The sequence below is a fragment of the Dreissena polymorpha genome, chromosome 6, assembly GCF_020536995.1.
Source record: "Dreissena polymorpha isolate Duluth1 chromosome 6, UMN_Dpol_1.0, whole genome shotgun sequence".
Lineage (NCBI taxonomy): Eukaryota > Metazoa > Mollusca > Bivalvia > Myida > Dreissenidae > Dreissena > Dreissena polymorpha.
Genome location: NC_068360.1, coordinates 57,823,235 through 57,848,707, shown reverse-complemented (window position 1 = coordinate 57,848,707; position 25,473 = coordinate 57,823,235). Strand labels below are relative to the sequence as shown.

The following is a 25,473-nucleotide window of genomic DNA, read 5'->3' as shown; positions in this document are numbered from 1 at the left end:
GCTAGCATGAAGATAACCCCATGGTACAAGCAAACTCAACGTACATTTAGAACTGTTTATTGGTTCGTCTTGTGACTTAAATGTGGTAAAATACTACAAAAGAAGAACAGACAATTGCTCACTATATTGCCTCAAAATCAGTCAGAAATCATTAAATGCAAAATGCAACTTTTGTCGACTGCATAAATTAATATCAATACAGCTTACAGAATTGTGAGAAGTATGAGTTAGATCTTAACATAGCTTTATATTATAGAAAAGTTGCTTTATACAAAAACGATTTCGTAAGTTATTGAGTACGAATTAATTCCAGAAAGAAACAAAACGGAGTTGTACTTGTAGTAGATTATCAAACCTAAATGAACTCTAACAAATTGCAAAGCAAAAAAATACATCAAACTTACACAGTGGGGGTTATAAAGACTGATAATTTTGTATTTTGAGTGATTTGCGCAGACCCCGCCATTTAACAGTGAAACAACCGATGCATAACAATTACTAAGGTTACACACCAGAGAGTCCGAGGGGCTCTGGAGAACACAATCGCATTGACAAAGGCATGTCATTTTAGCTGAATTTTTTCATACTTTTTCTTGTGGATAATGAAATAATGTGACAGAGTAATTTTGATTTACGGGTTAAATCAAATGAAATAAATAGAATGTCCGGAAAATACTACTGTCCAGAAAATACGCACTAACCAGTATAGAAAGTTTTAGAAACGCATTTGAAATCGACTGCTATATGAATTTACACAAATGATCAGTGTATTTTTAAAGCGTATTCAGTTACAGCAGATTTTTGAAACCAATGTCATGCAAAGTCAAGTATGTTACAACGTCATTCATTTTCACACGTATTTGATTTTTACCATTTGAGAAAACGCCTCGACTGTCCAAATAAAGCCTACCTGTCAATAAGGAGCTTCGCTACTTTCCAGTTGAATTTAGAGCCTACGATATATTTAATATCTTTCCAACGATGACATTGGTAGCCAATATTAACATATCTCAACCGATGTCGCTTCTTTATTTTGCTATCCTTCTCTTTTTCGCGCTAGCCGACTTTTTTCGGAGCCATTTAGGAAATATATACAATTCACTACGCATGCGCAATTTGCATTCCTGGGTTTACCACGTGACGATGCTTATCAATCTACTTGCGTTATGTATAGTAGTTACATTGTATACATACCCAGTAATACTTTATTACCGAATATACTGAAGACATGATTTTTTTCAAGTAATATAATATACCAGTCGTGATATTTTAATCAATATAAACTAATAATTGTAAAACAATACGGTATTTTAGAACTCTTCTTTTCTTCGTCGTCGTGTTTGACAGTCCCTTTAAATGGCACAGTTGGAATCTTGAATACAGGTCGTGTCGTAACAGATAAGAAAAGCATACATTAAATAAATAATGCGATACAAACCTAGCAATTTGTCCGGCAACATTATGTCAACAATAATTAATATTAACTAAAACCATAATATTAGTTTGCTCTAAATATAGTAGAAAACCATAAATATAGCGTTTTCTTTAAACAAAAATAAAATCAATAAACTTATATATTGATCAGAATAGAGATAATGTCAATTTATAGGAAAAAAACTGCAAAATCATACCTCACGACTCATGCAATCACGGTACGCACCTTGTCGTATTGCTGCGTTAACGTTCGAGATTGCATCAACGAACCACTTACAACAAAAACGATAACGTTTAAAGTAATGTAAATGTCTTTTAAAAAACAACAAATTGACCGTTGGTCGAAAACTATTACACCTTTTTTTTAAGAATGTTATTAATCCCTATTTTATTCGGAATCGCATCTGCAAAAGTGTTCTATATGTATGTCGTTTATATCTAATAATTGCTTGAATCGTTGAAATCAAATGGGAATATTTTTTACTTAAATGTTGTTTTATTACATTTTAAGTATATTTATCGAAATCTGGCTACTACAAACATTTTTAAGTTTGAATTGTGTTTTTATTATAAACGCATCAGAAATTTTACGTAAAATATGTTTTTCCCCAAATCGTGTTGTTAAATTTTTAATTTTGTAATTGAAACAACACCAACTCATTATAAGCAAATAACAAGTATGTGTTCAAAAACTGTTTCGCGGAGAGAAGAATGAATCTTAATCACTATTTATAAAATATTTCGAATAAAAACAACAGCTATAAATGAATAATCATATGAACCTAAAGTCACTAAAACCACCCTTGGTTGTTCAGTGCGAAGTCGGCATTTTTTTTTATTTTGCGTGGCAGACATGAAATTTGCACACATCATTACACACATAAACATACAACTATTTTATTCTACGCTTTTAATCGAGCATGGGATGTTTTTTTGTTTCTAACCAAAAGTAAGAATTCAAAACCCGGACAATTAGGAACGTTTAGCCGTCTTTATAAAAGCATAAAACCAACAACCTTTACGAAACTGACTGGAATCGGGCATGGCAAAGATTTTGATCATAAAACAACATGAAAGTCACAGTCCACCACTATGTATAACGGTTAAGCACCTATTTTTTGTATTGTTTAACGTTTCAAAACTGTTAAACGAAAGCAAATTGCATATTCATAAATGTAAACCATTCTTGGAGGATAACACGCCTTTATTCAACATAGATGAAAGAGGGAACTTATGATATATAAACACTAGTTATGAATTGCATTGCCCTAAAGCGCTCGCATGAGGTAAATGATACAACTGTAGAAGATTTGAACGTGATGTCTTTTTACCTCCTGTGAATTATTTGTAATCTTTGTCTAGACCTGGTCAATAAAATTATGTATACTTTGTCTTATCGTAACAAGGTAACTAATTACCCCTTTTAATTATTCAAGTTTTTTTTCTTCGATTTGAACTGATGATCTAGTTTTCAATCCAACCTGACCCAGATTCGAACTTAGCCTTAAAACTGTTAACTCTTTATTTAAAAAAACATAACGTTTATTTGTCTGATGTAATTTTATATTATGTTATAGTTTTAAGAGAATCGTGTACTGTCTTATATATTGAATACTGTTAAGTCCTCCAATTACATTTTATTATGTTGAATGAAAAACATCTTAACACACATACTAATATGAAGATATTGGTTAATATTTGTGTGTACAAGTTGGTCAAAATATTATTTAAATCGCAACATCGAATACGAAATACATATACTAATTTTCAACGACCAGTTAACATGTATATTTTGGTTGTGGACACTTTTTGTACTGTTGTCAAGGTAAGATAAATTTCAGAATAATATTTCATAAATCTTGACAATTTGTTCACTGATTTTGAGGCATTTTAACAGAAGAGTGTTTATATAGACCGGAAATTGTCACAGACAGAGTATCCCTCGCTTCGGATTCAGTGTTTGGAGCAAAGGCAAGTCCTTAAAAAATACCTTCACAGTAAACTATGTACTGTGGTATTTATTCTGACCATACACGCACGATGCACGCACGGACGAAATGGTGCCTATAAGTTCTATATTATAACGCCTTTCTGTGGGGGAAAAGCTAACCTGGTGATCGGTGTAAATTTGCCACCAAAATTAAAATGAAAACCGTGTACTCGTTATGTCATTTATGTCATATAACATAACTGCCAGGTTCTCAGAGAATCACCTGATCCGAAGAAAAGTGAAAAGCCTTGGAGTAGCATTACGGAAAAGAGCTAAGTTTATTGAGAAAGCAAGGCAATGCTAAGCAATAAATGCGATCATATGCTAGCAGATGTAAATTCCCTGAACCATAATGATAATCTGTTCCCAGGGGAATTACCCTGACAAAACAACAGCATCACCAAAGACGAGTACAGTGACGCTAGAAAAAGAGAAATGACACTTGTCAAACTAGTCTTAGCAACCAATGTAGTCAAGAGAGTGGGAGCTGTAGCGTAAGAGAAATAACCACGCAGATAACAGCAGGTAGAGAAAATAGCAACAGGCATCGACTAAAGAGTTTAGGTGAAAGACTTGACTGCATCGCTTCACAGCAGCACCACAAAACATTGAGTGCTTTTGTAGAAGTCTGCAGTGGATACATTTTCACGGTGCAAAATACAGCATTGATAAAGAGATACTATGGCAGATATGGGAGCAGAATAAGACCAGCAGAGTAATATAATCTATTAGAAAAGAGCATCATCATCAAGCGGATGTTCAGAACTAAATGGCAACAGGACAGCTTCTATAGCATATCAAGACCAGATGATCATCTTACGTCTGTGTACAGGGCAAAGGCAGATGTCTCATCGACCACTTACCCCAGAGGAACATGTATGCCCGTAAACTGTGAACATGTACCAGAAACTGTTTTTAAATGTTATACAGACGACCATTTGTTTCATCAATGCCTGCAAACTTTACATTCAGCGGCGTTCGATACAAATTATCACGTGTTGCATTAACTATGGACGGAACGTCTAAAAATAAATTAATCTTTAGTATACCGACATCAATAGAGACCATTATAAACTCAATTTTGAAATTGCATGTACATACATTTGCAAAAAGAATTATAGTTATCAAGTTATGTAATCTCTCATAAAAACTGTTTCTTTTTTGCTTTTGAAAAATACATACTGCTTAACAAAATAATACAATCAGACGTCTATTTCGTTCAAACACCAACCATTTACTTACAATTGCAAGAAAAACGATTTATGTCTGAAGAGTATGGTTAATGTTTTAATTTTGCTTTACGAGTAAAAGGGCGTTAAACTTGGTGTGAATGCATTTACTGTGTCATGTTGTTCTTCGAATGTGAGTGTATGTCAAGTACACACTGAACAACGTGGACCCGAATCGGATGAAAATATGAGAAAAATTACTTGAAAAAATATACATGCAATTCGAATTCAATGTAACCAACTAACACGGACACATGAGATTGTATGTTCATAAACAAAGTGTTGACAACAAATTGAATTTGATGACACACTTCACACCTAGAATGAACGTAAGCAGGAAAGTATCTCGGTCTGTACAGCTTCGTGCAGCTACGTGAGAAAACCAATGAATACATATTTCATAACTATACTGCATCATAAAAAGTATCTAAAACTGTGTATTTGGCAATACCCTATCATGCTAGGTGCTCAATCAATACGGATTGTATATGCTCAAAACATATCTAAACATTCTTAAGATATTTCCTTACAATCGCTTACATCCATAAGCTCACACAGACGTTGCCTATGAATAGAGACATTAGTTAACATTGCTTTACGGTATTCAAAGTGCTTGCTTTACGTACCATTTACCTTTGTGTTACATGTTCAATTGTCAGCCAGTCGCATTTTGGCTGCACACAACACTTTTTAGCCAGCAATGCGAATTGGCCCCGGTCAAATTTCTAAATAAAGAGAAAGTTGCTCAGGTAAGCACCATTTTTAGTGTCTAAATAATGATAAATGTCAGGTTTGAGTTGTGGTGATTTTTCTTGGATGTTTGTAAGTTACCAAAACATTGGTATTGTAACTAAAGCTGCATACAGGAAGTAGAATTAATGCAATTCGAAAACAGGTGTCATGCTGGCCGGTCAGTATTTCTGTTGGAAATTTGAAAGGGCGTACGGACATTGAACTATTACAAAAAATCTAAACCTTTTACCCCCAATTTTCTCCATTGCTGTTTAGTACTTGGTAAGTTACCTATGTAAAAACAGATCAGAACAGAACAGAATTTTATTACACATAAACTCTACAGTTTCTAGTGTTAAATGAAATGATAATACAAACACATGAATATGGTAAGTCGTTGTTTTTTCTTACAGAAGATCATAATTTGGTATGGATGAACTTTACAGATAGTTAAGACAAACATGAAAACAGTGTATTTAGCTATATATGGAACTGCTTTAATATGTCGTTGTATCAATAAAATAAATCAATATCTTTTTTAAAGAACAAATAATAATACAATTTGAATGACAGTAAAATGTTAGTAGTACACAGAATACCGAATTTTATTTATACTTAATGTTAATGCAACAACTACATCAGCATACAATAGTTACACAACCTGGTCAATTAAATAAATCAATATATTGTTAAATGTAAATACATGGTTTCCAGGCACCTTGCGTCTGCAGGAAAGTGGCAGTTTGTTGTTGAAACTGTTTTAAAAAGGCTCGGAAACACACAGAATTCTGATGTTTTCGCTTGAAATAATCAATACTAAAACATTTTGCCCCAACTCATTTGATTTGAATGTTCCTGATTTTTCAGAAGGCACAACCTCAACCATTCTGGAAATGTGCTTGGTTTATTTTCAGATTTTCGAGGTGACCAGTTTCCAGACATTGGTTCGCTCCTGCTTGTGTACGAGATTTACCGAGACTAAAACAACTGTAGTGTGCCACCTTTAGTTTGTCATCAAATAGGGGCAAATAGGGTTTACTGTGGGAACCATGGTATCCCCACAGCACAGATACTAACAAACATAAAGTAAAACAGTACAAATGTCCTACCGAAAAATCAAAGTGTGTGAGTCTTAATGCAAATAAGAAAAGAGTGCCGGGACACACCCCGGAGCATTATAAAAGGAAACCTTTGGAATAGAATAATACTACCGAAATTGTTAAGGATTGTTGATAAAGCGGTGTTAACAAAGCTTGTGTATTGTGTTTTTGTGACCAAATACGTAGATGCATTGCAATGAGGTTTTCTACGAAATTGCTTCCATCACGGATAAATCTGTGAAATTAGCCTACACGGACACCTATCAACATGAAAACAATATTTTAGAAGAGCATTTATTTAGAAAAATGTGATAATCTATACAAAAAACCAGCTGTAGAGAAATCTGATAATAATCTGATAATAATTCTCTGTCCTTTCTTTCTTTATTAATCCGAACAATTTCTCAGATAGTGAGACACAAAACATGTGTACTAGACAAGGCCACAAACACACACCGATGGATAAAATAGGGATCAATTCTTTAAACATCGAATGTAAAACTTGGTGTTAAGCAGGTGTTAAAGATGCACAAAAACATAACGATTAGAAAACATTAGTTCGCAAAGCATCTAGTGTAAATAAAAATAGGCCTGATAGCATCATACTTGAAATTAAATACAGAGTCCCATGAAATGTATATAATGCTATACTCAAGTCATAAATATAATTAGGAAAACATGTTTTAAATAGCCTTTGTAATATTGAACACAGGTTTTGCCAATATGAACCGATTTTATTTTTTAAGAAACGATTGTTTCTTAAACATACAATTTTGACTATTTTACACAAACATCCAAATGTTAAATATCTGAATATTTAAATATTATACCTATGTTTTCTCCAAACAACTTTAAAAAAAACACCAAGCGTTTGTGACAATAATTCCAACACCAGCTAGTACACAAATCGTCAAATATAATGACATAGGCACGGCTTTCCCTTTGTGAATTGTAGGGGCTGAATCAAGTGTGATATTATTATCTGAAAACAGCAACATATATGGTTTTATTATCGTTAAAATATAAATGATTCATATAAATATATGATTCACCAAAACAACGGTCAAGTGAAATTAGCCATAGTTATCAGCAGAACATATTATTTTTTTGTAATACGTGATATAAATTGGTATTGAAGATGACTATATAAAAATCAAAAATATATAATTTTTGCCATTTTATAAGAATGATGCAAATTAATTAAACTGTTACATTTAGCGAGAATAAATACACTACTCCATAATTAGTTTTTGTTTTAAGGATTCTAGTTATTTAAATTAATGGACCGAAAAGACAAACTATTTTGTTTGTGCGGTAGCAATAGTTTTATTGTTATTATTGAACCAAATAACTAGGAGTTTGTTACTTTTCAAGATACTTCTTTCTAAATGAATAATGTAGCGTGTATACATAAATTATTGAAAACTATGTGTTTTGATGATAAAACGTGACGACATGAACAAAACTCTTATTCTTGGAGCTGCACTTATAAGATAGATTTACTTCACTTCATTTGACGCAACTTATTAATTTGATTGACAATTAATTAGTTATTTCATGAGTCTTTATGACTCTGAATCGTATTATCTTGTGATGCTCTGCATTTTATCCGGTGAGCTTAACATTCTAGAATACAGTTTCAGTTTCCAATAATTGCTTCCTTCCTTCTGGTAAAAAAGTGCGCGACATATAATATAGAAAACATCTGCTTTCACGTAATCAAATGCCCCATGGAAATAAACATACCGGATAATAATATTAAAGGTTGGAATTCATTTTATGTAAAGCTTATATCGCATTTCGTTATATTCGTGTTAACCATGTTCATGCACAGCATTTATGCAAGGAGAACACGTTATTATAAATCGAGATCGTAACACTTGCTTTGAATACTTTTTGACCAATAACTTAGTTGTTACACAACGTGCATAGCCAGTTTCGCTTCGAGTAATGGTGCATTAATGTAGAATATTTTCGTTGTTAAATGTCCCTTCAATTTCTTTTTTTTATTTAAAATGTAGTTTAATGAATATAATTTCTAACAAATGCAAACGAAAGTAGTATAGTCAATTATACATTATTACCCGAAAGTGCATCACAAACAACTACTTATCTCTATTTAAAGTATAAATCAAGTTTTAGAGGAAACTAGCAGTGTAAGTTTAGGTGCTCAAATGTTTCTGAATCAATATCCTTAACAATCAACTAAACTCAAGCATGCACCTTTAAATACATAATGAATTTATGCATAGTGCTTCATGTTTCTTCGAAAAACGAAGAGTTTGCATTTGAAAAGAAGAGAAGCAAGCTGGAAGTCAATATGGGTTTCGTTAAATTGATGGCTCAACTTGTGATTGTGTTCTTTCTCCTTGGGATCCTTAAGGCATCTGAACCAATGTGTTTGTCACGTTTTGACTACGACGAGAAAATGCTGCTTAAGATGCTGAAATTGGAAGACGCCCTTGAGAAAATTGAAAAGAGCAGAAAAGGTACTGTTGCAACAAAATACAATACTATTGATCAATTTGATGTACTTATCAATCGTTTATAGCACGATTATCAAATGTCATTACATATTTATACCATATTTTCTATAGCAATGTGTGGAAAGAAGAAAAAAGGAAATAAATAGATTGGAATATGTCGTTTTTTTTTTGTTAGTATTGTGCAACACGTAATTAGCAAGTTATTTTAATTCCCAAAGAATTCACCGTGTTAAATGTGTCTGACATTCACCTTAGGTTTTTCGCATGAACACTTAAAGAAATCGGATGTCACTGAAAAGACAATACGTCCAAAAGACATTATACGTACTTTATACGCAATCTATGCACTTAGAGAAATTATCATTTTAAGGGTATATTAAATATAATTCATTGAATAGCACTACTTGACCTCAAAGTGTTAATATCTCAGATCATGTGTATATCTTAGCAACGTTTATATGGGGTCATGGGTTTCCAGTGTTAAATGTAGATATGTTTGAAATTTTGTGAAACGATACTACTTATTTGTCGGACTTTGGTTAAAATTTCTTGCTGGCGATTTCGATATCCGTGTTAGCAATAAATGTGATGATAGTGTACAGTACAAAGTTAATACTGTATATGATAAGGCCATGAACAACCCAGATACCGCCTCAGTTAAGGCCTAAGTACATAGCTCACTTAATATTCATTTGGTAAAAAAGACTCGAATTATGGGAAACCACAGGTGTACGTTGTTTTAATGGTAGAGTTGGCAATGCCAGTAAGCAAAGTATTTGTTCTTATTAGTCTTAATAGTCTTTGACTATTTCTTGACAAAAGGATATAGCTTTTGCAGTATATAGGATTTACCGTGTATGCTTTTAACGTATTTGGTGATTATTTTCGGTTAAACTTTTGTCTAAAAGTGTCTTGTCTGAGTATCGATTTTACAGCGATGGTAAGTTTAAACGGGACAATGTGTTATGAGGGAAATTTCGCTCATATATTTTTGCCTGTATTTCATAATAGTGTGTAACATTTATATTAATCAAGTAGATCGTCAATTAAGTGAATAGTTATTAATGAAAACATTCGCGGTGTTGCGGACCGGTTATTTTCTTAAACAGGGATGTATAAAACAAACCCTAGTTTCAGACAGAATGGTTTGATAGCGAATGCAATTCTTCACAAAATTATTTGAATAACGACGCTTTACGTATTTTTAACGTGAGTAAAATTTTTAACGTGAGTAAAACAGATATAAATCGAGAACATTTATGAACAATTAAGACACAGTATAACGACTTAATTCGCAATAAGAAAGCCTGTTGTTCTAGGCAAAACATGTTGGAGATTAAACAATTGAGAAAACACAAACACATGAACTTTTTGCAACGTTTAAAATCAAATGATCATTGCAAATAAAATATCTTAAGAAGTAATTACCAAGTTTTTCGAAAACCTCATGTACGGTATGTGTGTTTTAGTATAACTGAAGCAGACAATTTATTTTTAAATAATGACCTCAACCTAATTCTGCATTTCCAGAATTTGACGTACCTTTTCTGTTGAATAACTTAACTATTGTTTTGGTAAGAAATGGCTATTTACGGAAAGTTACCGGCTGAAGTTTAAGCACAATTTATCTTGCAATTATTGGGGGCTAAATGTTAAGACTTTAACTATTTAAGCAAAGTGTTAAATTATATTGAATTATACTGAAAGTTAAAAACTGGCAAAGCTAATTTGGCCGTACATATATACTTGCTTCAATTTAATCAATATGAAATACAACAAAAATTGTCTTTATTGGACACCATTTTATTTTGGTTATATATAACATTATGCTTCAGAAGGACGGGGTTTCACAAAGTCTTTTCATGTTGAACACAAACATTAACAATTTTTAAAACGATAACTACAGGTTTAAATAAAAACATGAAGTGTTGATGTTTATTGAGAAATAGATAAATGACAATTATATGTAAACAGATTTGTTGAAATTTCATTTTATTGGTGTAACATTCTAAACAATTAAAATATCGTTATTTAAATTGTTAACAAACAAGCTTTAAAAAATGCAAAACGGGTTATACAAATCGGGTGTAAATTGTCAATAATATTTAAAATAATTTTTGATTTGGTGATGTATTTGAAAATTCAAACGTTGTTCAAGTAAAAAGTTTTATTAGCGAGAACAATTGAATACTTTTGCCAATTTTAAACAAGAGTGGTATAAAAATTGAATAACAGTTCTGTATTAGACATTTATACCGTTTTCAAAACCTCATTGGAATATGAAGACTATTTAGACTTACATGCTAGACATCTGCTCTTTGCCTGTCAAATGTAGAGTTTCGCAAAATGAACGTTATGTTGCAATGCCTTTGATGTTGAAGACGAATACCATTTTATATGTATATGCCGCTGTTTCACTGATCTGTGAAAAACGTATACCAGCCGTATACTTTACATTATCCCGTCAGTATAAAACTTCCAAAACGTATTCATGTCTTGTTACAAGTTAGTAATTTATAATGCATGACAATATGTCTAAGATGCTTTTCATATAAGAAATACAATTCTTAATAATACAGTTTCATAAATTTCATTGCGGGGTCGATATAACTAAGGTGCTTTTAACATCGAGTATGTTGATTTGAGTTTGTATTCTTAAATGACCATTACATTGATGTACTGTAATGTTGCTCTACCGTTTTACGTGACAAAAACTAATGTGCATATTTAAGTTTGAAGACGATGCACTTTTAGTTAAGTCTGAATTAACTGTCTGTCTGTCTGTCTGTCTGTCTGTCTGTCTGTCTGTCTGTCTGTCTGTCTGTATGTATGTCTGTCTGTCTGTCTGTCTGTCTGTCTGTCTGTCTGTCTGTCTGTCTGTCTGTCTGTCTGTCTGTCTGTCTGTCTGTCTGTCTGTCTGTCTGTCTGTCTGTCTGTCTGTCTGTCTGTCTGTCTGTCTGATCTTTTTGATCTGCTTGCCTGCCTGCCTGCCTGCCTGTCTGTCTGTCTGTCTGTCTGTCTGTCTGTCTGTCTGTCTGTCTGTCTGTCTGTGTCTGTCTGACTGTCTGTCTGTCTGTCTGTCTGTCTGTCTGTCTGTCTGTCTGTCTGTCCTTCTTTCACAATGGTTCGTTATAGTTGTATAATTCTTTATAGTTGTATACAACACAGACTATTCGAACTTCATATCGACCAAACAAAGCAAGTAAAACCTGGGCTTTACAACTATCAAGTTGTCTGTTTGGCTTAAGGTCCGGATGTTGGATATCTTTTCCGGGGAACATCTTATTTAAAGAAAGTTCAGTGTACGAGATGCATATTTGAGCCGTTATAGCCCTTTGTTATTGTTTGTCCAAGATCATTTTTGTATCAATTCGCAGTATCATATGCTAATATACCTATACTTCATGGCCTGGAAGTGAAGCGCAATTGAGCCATATCTATTGCTTTAATTGTTTTAGTAGTGTTGCTCTTTGAAAATGTTGATATTTCAATATTGTTGGTGGCATATCTAGTTATCAACTTTAAATATCATTGGTTGGAAGCACGCATTGAAGGGACACGTAGGGCCCGTCAAACATAACACCTGCGTCCATTAGTGTACGGCTATTGTGCATTCTTAATTTTCTTTATAATAAACGTTTATCTAACGTAAAGGCTAAATCTCGTCTGACAAATAAAATATGTGCTTCACACACACTTTCTTCAAACAAATGTATACAACTTAGTCTAAAAAAAAAAACAACATGCTATACTTTTGACTAATCGGCATACTCGGTTATTTCCGTTACTACATTATTTTTTTTTTAAGTTTTACGGTCCAGTTGTTAGCGGGGTAAATATCAATGATCCTTTGTTGTGGTATATCCGAAGAGGTTTCAACGTTTTTTTTTCCAGATATGTTTTCATTTTGTATCTGCATTGCGTTTTTTAGAGTATGCTTAATAAACTGTTTTCCAATGTCCAATTTACGAATTTTGTTTCAACAAGTTCATATTTAATAACTAATGTTTTACTACATTGTACCAACACATAGTTCAAATATAGGTCATTTGTAATTTAATCCAGTTTAAAGGTACGAGTATTTTTATAAATTATATGTGCATAACACGCGCAATACGTCTGATATTTACGTTTCAGACAATGCCATAGCGTTCACAGCCAGTGGTCCGGTAGATTCCCCTTTTAGATTCGTCAACGTCCTCACCAACATTGGCGGCCGGTATTTCCAGTCTTCGGGGCATTTCATATGCAATGTTCCTGGGCTGTATTATTTCACTTTCCATTTGGTGAAGAAACGAGCGAGTCCAGCAGTAGATTTGTGTCAATGTAGCCTCGGTAAAAACGTTATCTCGGTTGGAATAAGGGCATATACAGACCCTTCCGAGAATGCAGATATCGGTAGTTACGGCGTGAGCAACGGGGCTTACCTACACCTTTCGATTGGGGACACAGTCCAATTGGTCGACTGTACAGCGGAAAGCAGTTTTGAGAGCTGGTCTTCGTTCAGTGGAGTTCTCATTAGAGCTGACTAGCTTGAAAACTTTGACGTTTAAAATAAAGTGATGTATGAATTTAAGATTGGTATTGACAAATAAACAAATAACTCTAGTAGTGAAAAATACTAGAATCACTGACTTGTAGATTGTAAGCAAAGTACCTAATTACTTCTAAAACAGTGTTTCGTAAAATAAACTGTCAAACACATCAGCTGCATTGGTGATTAGCTAATAAACACAAGTCCTTTAAACGTTTTACACTAAATTGCTTTGTGTAACTTGACAAAATAGCAGTACTACTAGAAAATATACACATATAAGCTTAATTACTTCTATGAAACCTATTGCGTATTATCTCAGCAAATCAGACGCATTATTTGATTTCTACTTTTGTCAATAACAACACCATGAAACATTTTATACTTATAAAATATAATAGCAATGTGGCTTGTAGTTAAAAATGAGATGCAATTTAAAAATAATTAATATAGTTCCCTTAATCACACAGATGCATATGATGTCACGTTGTTAAATTTAGGAAGAACAGTCAAATTATATTTTTCAAAAATGTGCAGTTCACACCTCTTCATTTCGTCACAAAAATTTACCTAAAACTAACATTTGTACGCTCTCTTTATGTTAATTCTTCAAGGAAACAAATCCAGAAACTCTATCAATAGAGCTATTCATGTTCGTAACCACTACTTTGTCAACATAAAACCAAATAATTATTAACATATAATGATTACAACTGGGATCATCGCCTTCAAAAACACTTCTGCAACGTTCTCGTCAAAAACGGAGTGTTCCTGCTTAGAAGCTGCAGGAACGACTGAACGCATCCTACAATAAATAATTTACAACAATTTTTTGAATGAAAATGTATGGCCGTAAATTGTGAGACTGTAGCAGAAGCTGTATCGACCGACGACCATTCGTTTAATCATTGCCTACAAACATTAAATGCAGAGGCATTCAAAATAATTCATTCCATATATTGTATTAACTTTGGGCGCCACATGTTAAAAAAATAAAGCCTCTATATACACAAAATCATAGAAAATTTCGTAAAGTAGTTCGTAAAATAAAGTTAACACCTAAACAATCAGTGTTCCTTATAGCAATAGCCACAATTTCAACGCTAGATGTGGTATGATTACATGTATTTTTGTAGATACAAAATGCTCGTTTTTATTTATTTATGGCACAATTAATTCCATTTTAATTTCCCGCGAATATATCTATTCATACGACACACGAACATTAAAATGGTACCATGTTAATGTTCATGTGTCGTATAAATAGATATCGTTGCGGGAAATTAAAATGGAATTAAATACGCAAAACAATAATAAAAACGAGCATTTTGTATCTACAAACATCTATTTTACCAGACCACATCTGGCGTTGAAATCTTGGCAATTGCCATAAGGAACACTGATTTTTAATTGTTTACCTTTATTTTCGTATTTTCGTAATGGGGCTCGTATAAACCGACATAGATAGCAACCATTTCATACTCAATTTTGAAATGCATTTACATGGAACTTGAATACTTGTGAAAATCGATTTATATAAGTTGGAAATGTTCTTTCGTGAAACGTATTATTTTAACTTAAGAAAAACCGCATACTGCAAAACAAACATAAAAATAATGATATCGGACGTTTATGGCGTTAAATGACTTCACGAGGGTGTTTATGGTCCGCCATTTCGGACATATTATGATACACCAACCATTGATTCAATTTGGAAGAAAACTTATTTGGTTCTGCCGGTTATGGACAATGTTTTTATTTTGTTCCAAGAATAAAGCGACGATTATTTTAGTGTTTTTACCTGGCCATTGTGATGGTTTGAACTTCCAAATCGAGTGTATGTGAAGTACACACTGAACAGCATCGACAAAAATCGGATGAAACACCCTGCAATTCAACTTCAATTACCTTTTTTTTTTTTTTTTTTTTTTTTTTTATTCAATATCATACATACAATGTAAACATGTATATGATCATACAACATAGTGATTGTACAAAGCAATAAAGTTCAGACATGTTATACAAGATATGCTAATATATTTAAAAAAATGAGAGAAAAGAAAAGAACAACAGAGGAATAGTTATGAAAAATGATGAGTTGTATAAAGTCGGGAGAAAAGCATACTGGACTTGTGTGTTCTGTTGTGTATTCACAATGATCTTGTCAGATTGAAAAATAAAAATAAAAAAAATAAAAAAATAAATAAACAAAACTATTTTAGAGAGATAAACTAACATTAGAGTGAAATGTATATAAGTGGACAAAACATTATGAGAATTTAATCCGATTCCATTTTTGTTCAAAGATTTGTAATGTGTCTTTACTGAGGGCTATTTCTTTCTCAATCTGGATTTTTAGTTTAAGACTGTGGACAAAACAATTAAAATTTGGTACTTGTTTTTTGTACTTCATGTTTAAGATAAAATATTTCATCAATATAACCATAAAATTCACAATATTATTACAGTCTATTGATTTCAATGAGTTAATTCCGAAACTTACATTTAAGAAAGATAGTTTAACGTTTAGTTGATGTTGTTCAAGAAAAGATATTAATTGATTCCAAATAGGCTGGATGTGTTTGCACTCCCAAAAAAGATGTTCTATAGTTTCAATGTTTTCACTGCAGAAGTCACACAGATTTGAGTTAGATATTTATTTGTAGCTATAATTCTATGGATGTATTTGTATTGAAAATGTCTCAGTGTGCTTTCAATAGTTGCTTTATATGGCATGGTAAATATGTGTTTCCAATTAAGTTCATTTTCTCCAAAAAGGACTTGCCATTTATTTTGGATTTTGGAGTTTTCTGTAGGGTTTTTAATTTGTAGTGTGTAAAATATTTTATTTTTTTTTTGTTTTTTCTTCCAAGTATGTTTTCTACAAATGTTGTTTGAGTACATGGTGTATTATTTGTATTGATTTCAGATTTTATATGTATGGGTATTCTTTTGATTAGTGTGTAGTATTTCAGAAAATTATTTGAAGGTATTCCATATATGTAGCATATATTATCAAAAGAGTAGAAATCCTTAATTCTGTAGTCATATAATTGGTCGACTTATTTAATGCTTCGTTCAAACCAGTCTTTATAGAAAAACGTCTTATTGTTTGAAGTTATTTCTTTATTGTTCCATAAAATTGTTTTACTGCTGGTTTGGGTTTCTAAGTTATGAGTGACATCACTCCACGCTGATAGAACATCAGACAGAAATATGTTTTCGTTTGCAATTTCATGTAAGATAGTATTGCGGATGTTACATTCAAAGAGTAAGGAGTCACCATATTTTTTTAGGATTTTCTGGTAGAATAATTTCCATTTACTCGTATTGGTATTATCTAGGTATCGTTTAACCCAGCTGCATTTGATTGCATTTAAGAATGAGTCAATGTTCGTTAATTGGATACCTCCATTTTCTACAGATTGAATTAACTGAGTTCTTTTTATTTTATCAGGCTTACCGTACCATATGAAATTAAATATTGCTGATTTTATATCGTTAATAACATCATTTGGTGGATTTGGGAGAACTGTTAATACATATATTAATTTAGGAAGTGCAAACGTTTTCAATACTGTGTTTTTCCGATTAGTGTAAGTTTACGATGAGGCCATGATTTTAAGCAGTTTTTAAAATTCTGTATGTTTTTAAGAACTGTATCCTTTTCATTATTTGTGAATGTAATTCCTAACGTTGTGGCTTCATCGGATGTCCAATTAAATTTCATTTCTTTTTTATATTGAACATTACTTTGTTTTAATTTACCTACTCGTAGCACAGTACATTTACTTTTGTTTAGTTTAAGACCCGATGTCATTCCGTAAAGGGTTAGGACTCTATTAGGTTATGGAAAGAATCGTAATTGTTATTTAAAAAATAAGTTGCATCGTCAGCAAATAGGGATTGTTTGATTTCTTCGTCAGGTTCTAGTGATATGCCTTTTATGTGTTTATTTGATTGGATGTGATGAGATAGGTACTCGATGCAAAAAATAAATAGCGATGATGAGAGTGGACATCCTTGTCGAACCCCTCGTTCGATATTAAAACTGTTTGAAAAGAAGCCATTGTTTATGATTATACTGTTAATATCGGTATAGAATAGTTTGACCCATTGAATGAGACTTTCACCAAAGTTCCTATTTTCTAAGCAAGAGAACATAAATGAGTGATCAAGCGAATCGAATGCCTTTGCAAAGTCTGCAAAGAATATTAGACCAGGAGTATTTGAATTGTTGAAATAGTTTATGCATTCTTGGATAAGACGAACGTTTTCACTAATGTAACGTCCTTTTATGAAACCAGATTGAGATTTTGAAATGATTGATGGTAATATTTTTTTATTCTGTTTGCTATACTTTTAGTTGCAATTTTATAATCATTGTTTAGTAAACTTATCGGGCGCCAGTTTGATAAGGATTCTAAGTTTTTTCCCGGTTTTGGAATAAGTGATATAATACCTTGTTTTTGTAGCGTAGTTAAGTTTTCGTTGTTAAATGAATAGTTAAGTGAATTGATTAGATGTGTTTTTATATCATTCCAGAATATTTTATAAAATTCGATTGTGATGCCATCAGATCCTGGGCTTTTGTTATTTTGCATTTCTTTTAGGGCTAATCCACATTCATATTCATTAAGCAATCCGTCGCACAGTTGTTTTTCCTCCTGGTTTAAAGCGTGATGTGTATTTTTAAAAAGAGTGTTATTTTCAACATTTTTTCGTTTATAGAGGGTTTCGAAAAATAATCGTTGTTCTTCTAGTATTTGAGTTCTGTTTGTTATATCTTTGCCATTGACTACTAATTTGTGTACAGTTTTTTGTTCACTTCTACGTTTTTCAATGTTTGCGAAATATTTTGTATTTTTTTCATTGTGTTCAACATGCTGTGCACGCGCTCTTAGTATTATTCCATTGAGATGTGTATGATAGATTCCATCTAATATTTGTTTTTTTAATGTTATTTCATTTTCAATGTCGGTGGTACCATTTGTGTTTGTTTGAAGCAATTGTTTTTCAAGTGTTTCAATGGTTTTGATGGTTTCAGTTTCAAGTTTGTGTGTTTCTTTTTGTTTAAATGATGTGTATCTAATTGTTGTGTTACGTATATTTCCTTTAATTACTTCCCATAGGGTGTTTGGGTTTGCATCTTTATTATTTTCAACTGTATTTATTATTTCCTGTTTTATTTGTGTTTGATATTGTGTATCTAATAAGATGCTGTTGTTAATTTTAAAGTATCCTGGGCCTCTTTCAGGGTGTATATTGTGCAGTTTAAGTTCAACTAGAGAGTGGTCAGTCATAAATCCTGGTTTTATGTTACATGTGTCAATAATGTTGCAAAGAGATTCAGATATTAAAAATAGTCTAATCTACAAAATATTGTTGGTTTTGTGTTTGAGTGCCAGGTGAATTTGCTTTCGTTTGGGTATACTGTACGCCAGATATCTATCATATTGTAGTTTTCAATTATGTTATTTAAAATGTTTCTATTTTTAGTATGAGTATAAAGGTTTCCATTCTTTTTATCTATTAATGGGTTCAGGACAGTATTGAAATCACCACCGATTATAATAGTTTTATCTTGGTTATTAATTATAAAGGATTGTAATGTTTCGTAAAAAGTGGAATCGTCTATGTTAGGGCCGTAGACGTTGATTAATGTTATTTGTGTTTCGTGTATTTTGATATCTATACTTGCTTGTCTGCCAATTATTATTTCGTTAAAATTATCGACTGTGATCCCTATATTATTTTTTATCAGAAAGGCAATGCCTTGTTTATTAGTATATTGTCCACTGAGATATATGTCTCCGTCCCATTCATCTTTTAAGTTTTGTGCTAAAGTATGTGTCAAGTGACTTTCTTGTAATAGGCATATACTATAATTTTTGTCGTCTAACCATTTGAAGATTTTTATGCGTTTGTCTTTATTGTTTAGCCCTTTTGCATTTAAAGTACATAATTTAATCATTTAAAGAGGTGTATGGAGATGTACATGATAAGTTGTGTGTCCAGTTGGTTTCTATTTTAAGACATAAGATGTGTATACATACAAAGAAAACATGCTATACTTTTGACTAATCGGCATACTCGGTTATTTCCGTTACTACATTATTATTTTTTTAAGTTTTACGGTCCAGTTGTTAGCGGAGTAAATATCAATGATCCTTTGTTGTGGTATATCCGAAGAGGTTTCAACGTTTTTTTTCCAGATATGTTTTCATATTGTATCTGCATTGTGTTTTTTAGAGTATGCTTAATAAACTGTTTTCCAATGTCCAATTTACGAATTTTGTTTCAACAAGTTCATATTTAATAACTAATGTTTTACTACATTGTACCAACACATAGTTCAAATATAGGTCATTTGTAATTTAATCCAGTTTAAAGGTACGAGTATTATTATAAATTATATGTGCATAACACGCGCAATACGTCTGATATTTACGTTTCAGACAATGCCATAGCGTTCACAGCCAGTGGTCCGGTAGATTTCCCTTTTAGATTCGACAACGTCCTCACCAACATTGGCGGCCGGTATTACCAGTCTTCGGGGCATTTCATATGCAATGTTCCTGGGCTGTATTATTTCACTTTCCATTTGGTGAAGAAACGAGCGAGTCCAGCAGTAGATTTGTGTCAATGAAGCCTCGGTAAAAACGTTATCTCGGTTGGAATAAAGGCATATACAGACCCTTATGATAATGCAGATACCGGTAGTTACGGCGTGAGCAACGGGGCTTACCTACACCTTTCGATTGGGGACACAGTCCAATTGGTCGACTGTACAGCGGCAAGCAGTTTTGAGAGCTGGTCTTCGTTCAGTGGAGTTCTCATTAAAGCTGACTAGCTTGAAAGCTTTGACGTTTAAAATAAAGTGTGTGTGAATTTAAGATTGGTATTGACAAATTAACAAATAACTCTAGTAGTGAAAAATACTAGAATCACTGACTTGTAGATTGTATGCAAAGTACCTAATTACTTCTAAAACAGTGTTTCGTAAAATAAACTGTCAAACACAACAGCTGCATTGGTGATTAGCTAATAAACTCAAGTCCTTTAAACGTTTTACACTAAATCGCTTTGTGTAACTTGACAAAATAGCAGTACTACTAGAAAATATACACATATAAGCTTAATTACTTCTATGCAACCTATTGCGTATTATCTCAGCAAATCAGACGCATTATTTGATTTCTACTTTTGTCAATAACAACACCATGAAACATTTTATACTTATAAAATATAATAGCATTGTGGCTTGAAGTTAAAGATGAGATGCAATTTAAAAATAATTAATATAGTTCCCTTAATCACACAGATGCATATGATGCCACGTTGTTAAATTTAGGAAGAACAGTCAAATTATATTTTTCAAAAATGTGCAGTTCACACCTCTTCATAATAGGCAACATTTCGTCATAAAAATTTACCTAAAACTAACATTTGTACGCTTTCTTTATGTTAATTCTTCAAGGAAACAAATCCAGAAACTCTATCAATAGAGCTATTCGGGTTCGTAACCACTACTTTGTCAACATAAAACCAAATAATTATAAACATATAATGATTACAACTGGGATCATCGCCTTCAAAAACACTTCTGCAACGTTCTCGTCAAAAACGGAGTGTTCCTGCTTAGAAGCTGCAGGAACGCCTGAACGCATCCTACAATAAATAATTTACAACAAATTTTTGAATTAAAATGTATGGCCGTAAATTGTGAGACTGTAGCAGACGCTGTATCGACAGACGACCCTTCGTTTAATCATTGCCTACAAACATTAAATGCAGAGGCATTCAAAATAATTCATTCCATATAATGTACAAATGTATTAACTTTGGGCGCCACATGTTAAAAAATTAAAGCCTCTATACACACAAAATCATCGAAAATTTCGTAAAGTAGTTCGTAAAATAAAGTTAACACCTAAAAAATCAGTGTTCCTTATAGCAATAGCCACAATTTCAACGCTAGATGTGGTATGATTACATGTATTTTTGTAGATACAAAATGCTCGTTTTTATTTATTTGTGGCACAATTAATTCCATTTTAATTTCTCGCGAATATATCTATTCATACGACACACGAACACTAAAATGGTACCATGTTAATGTTCATGTGTCGTATAAATAGATATCGTTGCGGGAAATTAAAATGGAATTAAATACGCAAAACAATAATAAAAACGAGCATTTTGTATCTACAAACATCTATTTTACCAGACCACATTTGGCGTTGAAATTTTGGCAATTGCCATAAGGAACACTGATTTTTAATTGTTTACCTTTATTTTCGTTGATTTTGATAAGTAATGGGGCTCGTATAAACCGACATAGATAGCAACCATTTCATACTCAATTTTGAAAATGCATTTACATTAATTTGCAATAAGATTCATAGTAATCAGGTTATGGAACTTAATTACTTGTGAAAATCGATTTATGTAAGTTGGATAAGTTCTTTCGTGAAACGTGTTTTTCAACCTTAAGAAAAATCGCATACTGCAAAACAAAAATAAAAATAATGATATCGGACGTTTATGACTTCACGAGGATGTTTATGGTCCGCCATTTCGGACATATTATGATACACCAACCATTGATTCAATTTGGAAGAAAACTTATTTGGTTCTGATGGTTATGGACGATGTTTTTTCATTTTATTCCAAGAATAAAGCGACGATTAACTTAGTGTTTTTACCTGGCCATTGTGATGGTTTGAACTTCCACATCGAGTGTATGTCAAGTACACACTGAACAGCATCGACAAAAATCGGATGAAACACCGTGCAATTCAACTTCAATTAACTTGATAAATCATGAAGTACAGTCCAAGTTAAATGAGAAAGCTTATTTTCAACATTTCAGTCTCGCCTGAAACGTGAACATTGAAATTGCCTCATATTGTAATCGGAAAGAGATATGCGACAGCCGATGCGTTTTTGTATTTTTTAAGTCTCATTTTTGCATAAACTATATCGAGCTTTAAATCAAAGACAAAGAGAATATATGGCTTAAGCTAAGGAAAATTATGTTCGCTCGGAAAATGAAACGTTTATTTGGATCAATTACACTCCCTTTGTTTGATTTAAAATTCCCTTTTTTCGCGAATGAGCTATGTATTCAATAGTTTTAAACAAACAATTGAAAACATTAATAAACGTAGCTATAAACAACGCCGACCGATTATAGGTATTGACAACGCTGACCCAAAACACGGAACCAGTTTTTGTATGAACCATGCTGACCTAGTATAGACAGGAACAACGCTGACCTTTTGTACGTAGATTTAGATTTAATAGTTTATTTACATCTCATCAACACAATATTACACATTTAAGAGCATTACAATCGTAGCATAAAACAAATGTATTGCCGCTCAGCATTCTGAGCTATAAGAGCTGGTAGTGTTGTACAAATTATGTCATCCACTAAGCAGCCCCGACACAAGCGCTCAAAAAGCCAGACTCACAAACACAGAGAGCTGTTTACTGCTTGATACAACTTGCACAAAATACCTCATAATATATGTATAAAACACAACCAATAAATATTTACACATATTGCTAAGAGTATTACTTCAATTTCTTTGCGTGAAGAACGATGACTTGTGACAATCCAATAATCCACACATAGATAGTGAGTTTGATCAAACTGAGTATTGCCCAAAGACTCGGTACTTGAAACCGAGCAAATCATATACCAGATACGGCACTCAGATCTACATATGATCCAAAACACAATTTACCAAGAACAGACCAGGCAAAAAGCAACTCTAATAATTGTCATATGACATTTATTGCTGCTCAGCATTCTGAGCTAAAAGAGATGATAGTATTGTACAAATTATGTCATCCACTAAGCAGCTCCGACACAAGCGCTTAACAGCCAGACACATCTACAAAGAGAGCTGTTTACTGCTTGACACAACTTGCACAAAATACATCATAATATATGTATAAAACACTACACATATTGCTTAGAGTATTCATTCATTTTCTTTACGTTTGAACCTCGTTGACCCATTTTATGTATAAACACCTTTGATCCATTGTAGGTATTAACAACACAATGCCTACATATGAAAGCCTTAACTACACTCACCAATTGAAGTTATCAACAACGCCTACCTATGTAGGTATGAACCACGCTGACCTAAGCAGGTATAAATTACTCTTACCAATTGAAGGTACGAACAACGACTACCTATGCAGGTATGAACTACACTTATCAATTATAGGTATGAACAACGCTGACCTATTGTACGTATGAACCACGCTGACCTATATAGCTATAAACTATACTTTACCAATGGTAGGTATGAATAACGCCTACCTATGTACAGGTATGAACAATGCCTACATATGAAAGCCTGAACTACACTCACCAATTGAAGGTATCATCAACGCCTACCTATGTTGGTATGAACTACACATACCAATTGAAGGTATGAACAACGCCTAGCTATGTAGGTAAGAACTACACTTACCAATTGTTGGTATAAAAAACGCTGACCCATAAAAAGTATGACCAACGTTGACTCATTATATGTATGAATAATGACGGATGGTATAAATAACGCTGACCGAGTGCAGATATAAACAAAGCTGACCATTTTGGGCATGAACAACGCTGATCAATTGTAGGGGAAAATTACGCCGTCGCATTGAACGTTATTACTTTTTTAACACACGTAAAGACGTATACAACATGTACGTTGTATGTTCCTAAGCTGGCAATCATGTACCTTTTTTCTCTTTTTTATTTCGTATATACATTTGTTAAATATTTCCAGTAACTTTTGAAGATGTAGATGCATATACAAATGCTATAAACAATATAAATGTGTGCCTTCGAACAGCACATATTGTAACTAAAAACAGGACGGCCTCGATCCAAACATACCTATCGACGAGGTAAATAAAATGTAATTTAAAATTAAATATAGTTCTTGACGACAAAAAAGCAAAAGCAAATTACAAACTAAAAGTCTGTCCAGAAATATGATGTAATGAGTTACAGAAAGGGAGATAACCACTGTTAGAACTTTGCTTATTGTTTTTAACAACATAGAAGAGTTATTATCATATATTTATACTCTATCCATTCTCTTGAGAAATTACACAAAGTAAGCTCTCTATAAATTGAATAAAGGTGAGTATCAAGTTAATTGGGGACGATCATATATAAAGTCGAAAAGTAAATGTGCAATAAATAATAAATTACTACAATTAACACATATGTATTTTTCAAGGACTTAATATGAACAATCTAATAACGGTTCAATAGATAATAAAAAATGACATTTTAAAATTTTAATGACTTTAAAATAAGTATATTTAAAAAAATAAAATGAATCTGCAAGACAAGTAAAATACGACATTTAAATTAAGTAAAAGTTAGATTCTTGTTAAAAAATATCAATGTAAAAATAATGTTATAAAAATTAAGGATTGTTCCGTAGTATTTATGTTCGGGACTAATGCTTTCCATTTATTTAATATGACAGATTAACCCTGTCCCTCATTACTTTTCACCAATCACTCGCCGTCTGTCCGTAAAGAAAATCTAGAACATCAATAAAGCGATTCGCTTCCGTCAAGTCAATTTTTATAACATAAGCGGCATAACATATAACACTCACTTCGGTGGTTCAGTCCATCAGTGTATGTCAAGCAAACCGAATGTCATGGGATCGAGCTTAGCTTGTCATTCTGTTGTTTTTTTTAACAATATGTCTCTTGTTAACTGTTTTATTACAAATGACAGGTGCCAAATTCATTTAATTCGTACATGTATATAATATATTGTTTACCCGTATTACTCACTTCATAATCTAAATAATAGCAGTAAAAGAAGCAAAGTAACCTTTTCGCCATACTCTCGATGTTTCAAGTATTATCGGTATATAAACAGTTGCCTTTATGTTGGAAAATTGTCAGTGCGTACACAAAAGTCGCG

The 25,473-nt window shown here is 32.6% G+C and overlaps 1 protein-coding gene across 2 annotated transcripts; it reads left to right on the top strand.

Moving 5' to 3' along the window:
- The first annotated feature begins 8,779 nt into the window (after window positions 1-8,779).
- Window positions 8,780-20,712, top strand: LOC127836499 (C1q-related factor-like). Of its 2 annotated transcripts, none has more exons than XM_052363148.1 (2): window positions 8,780-8,974; window positions 19,964-20,712. In XM_052363148.1, exons 1-2 carry the CDS (start codon window positions 8,806-8,808, stop codon window positions 20,152-20,154), a joined length of 360 nt encoding a protein of 119 aa, XP_052219108.1. In that variant the 5' UTR covers window positions 8,780-8,805; the 3' UTR covers window positions 20,155-20,712. The 2 variants fall into 2 exon arrangements, with proteins under 2 accessions (XP_052219108.1, XP_052219107.1); XM_052363147.1 differs by lacking the exon at window positions 19,964-20,712 and adding an exon at window positions 13,109-13,722.
- Window positions 20,713-25,473: the final 4,761 nt, after the last annotated feature.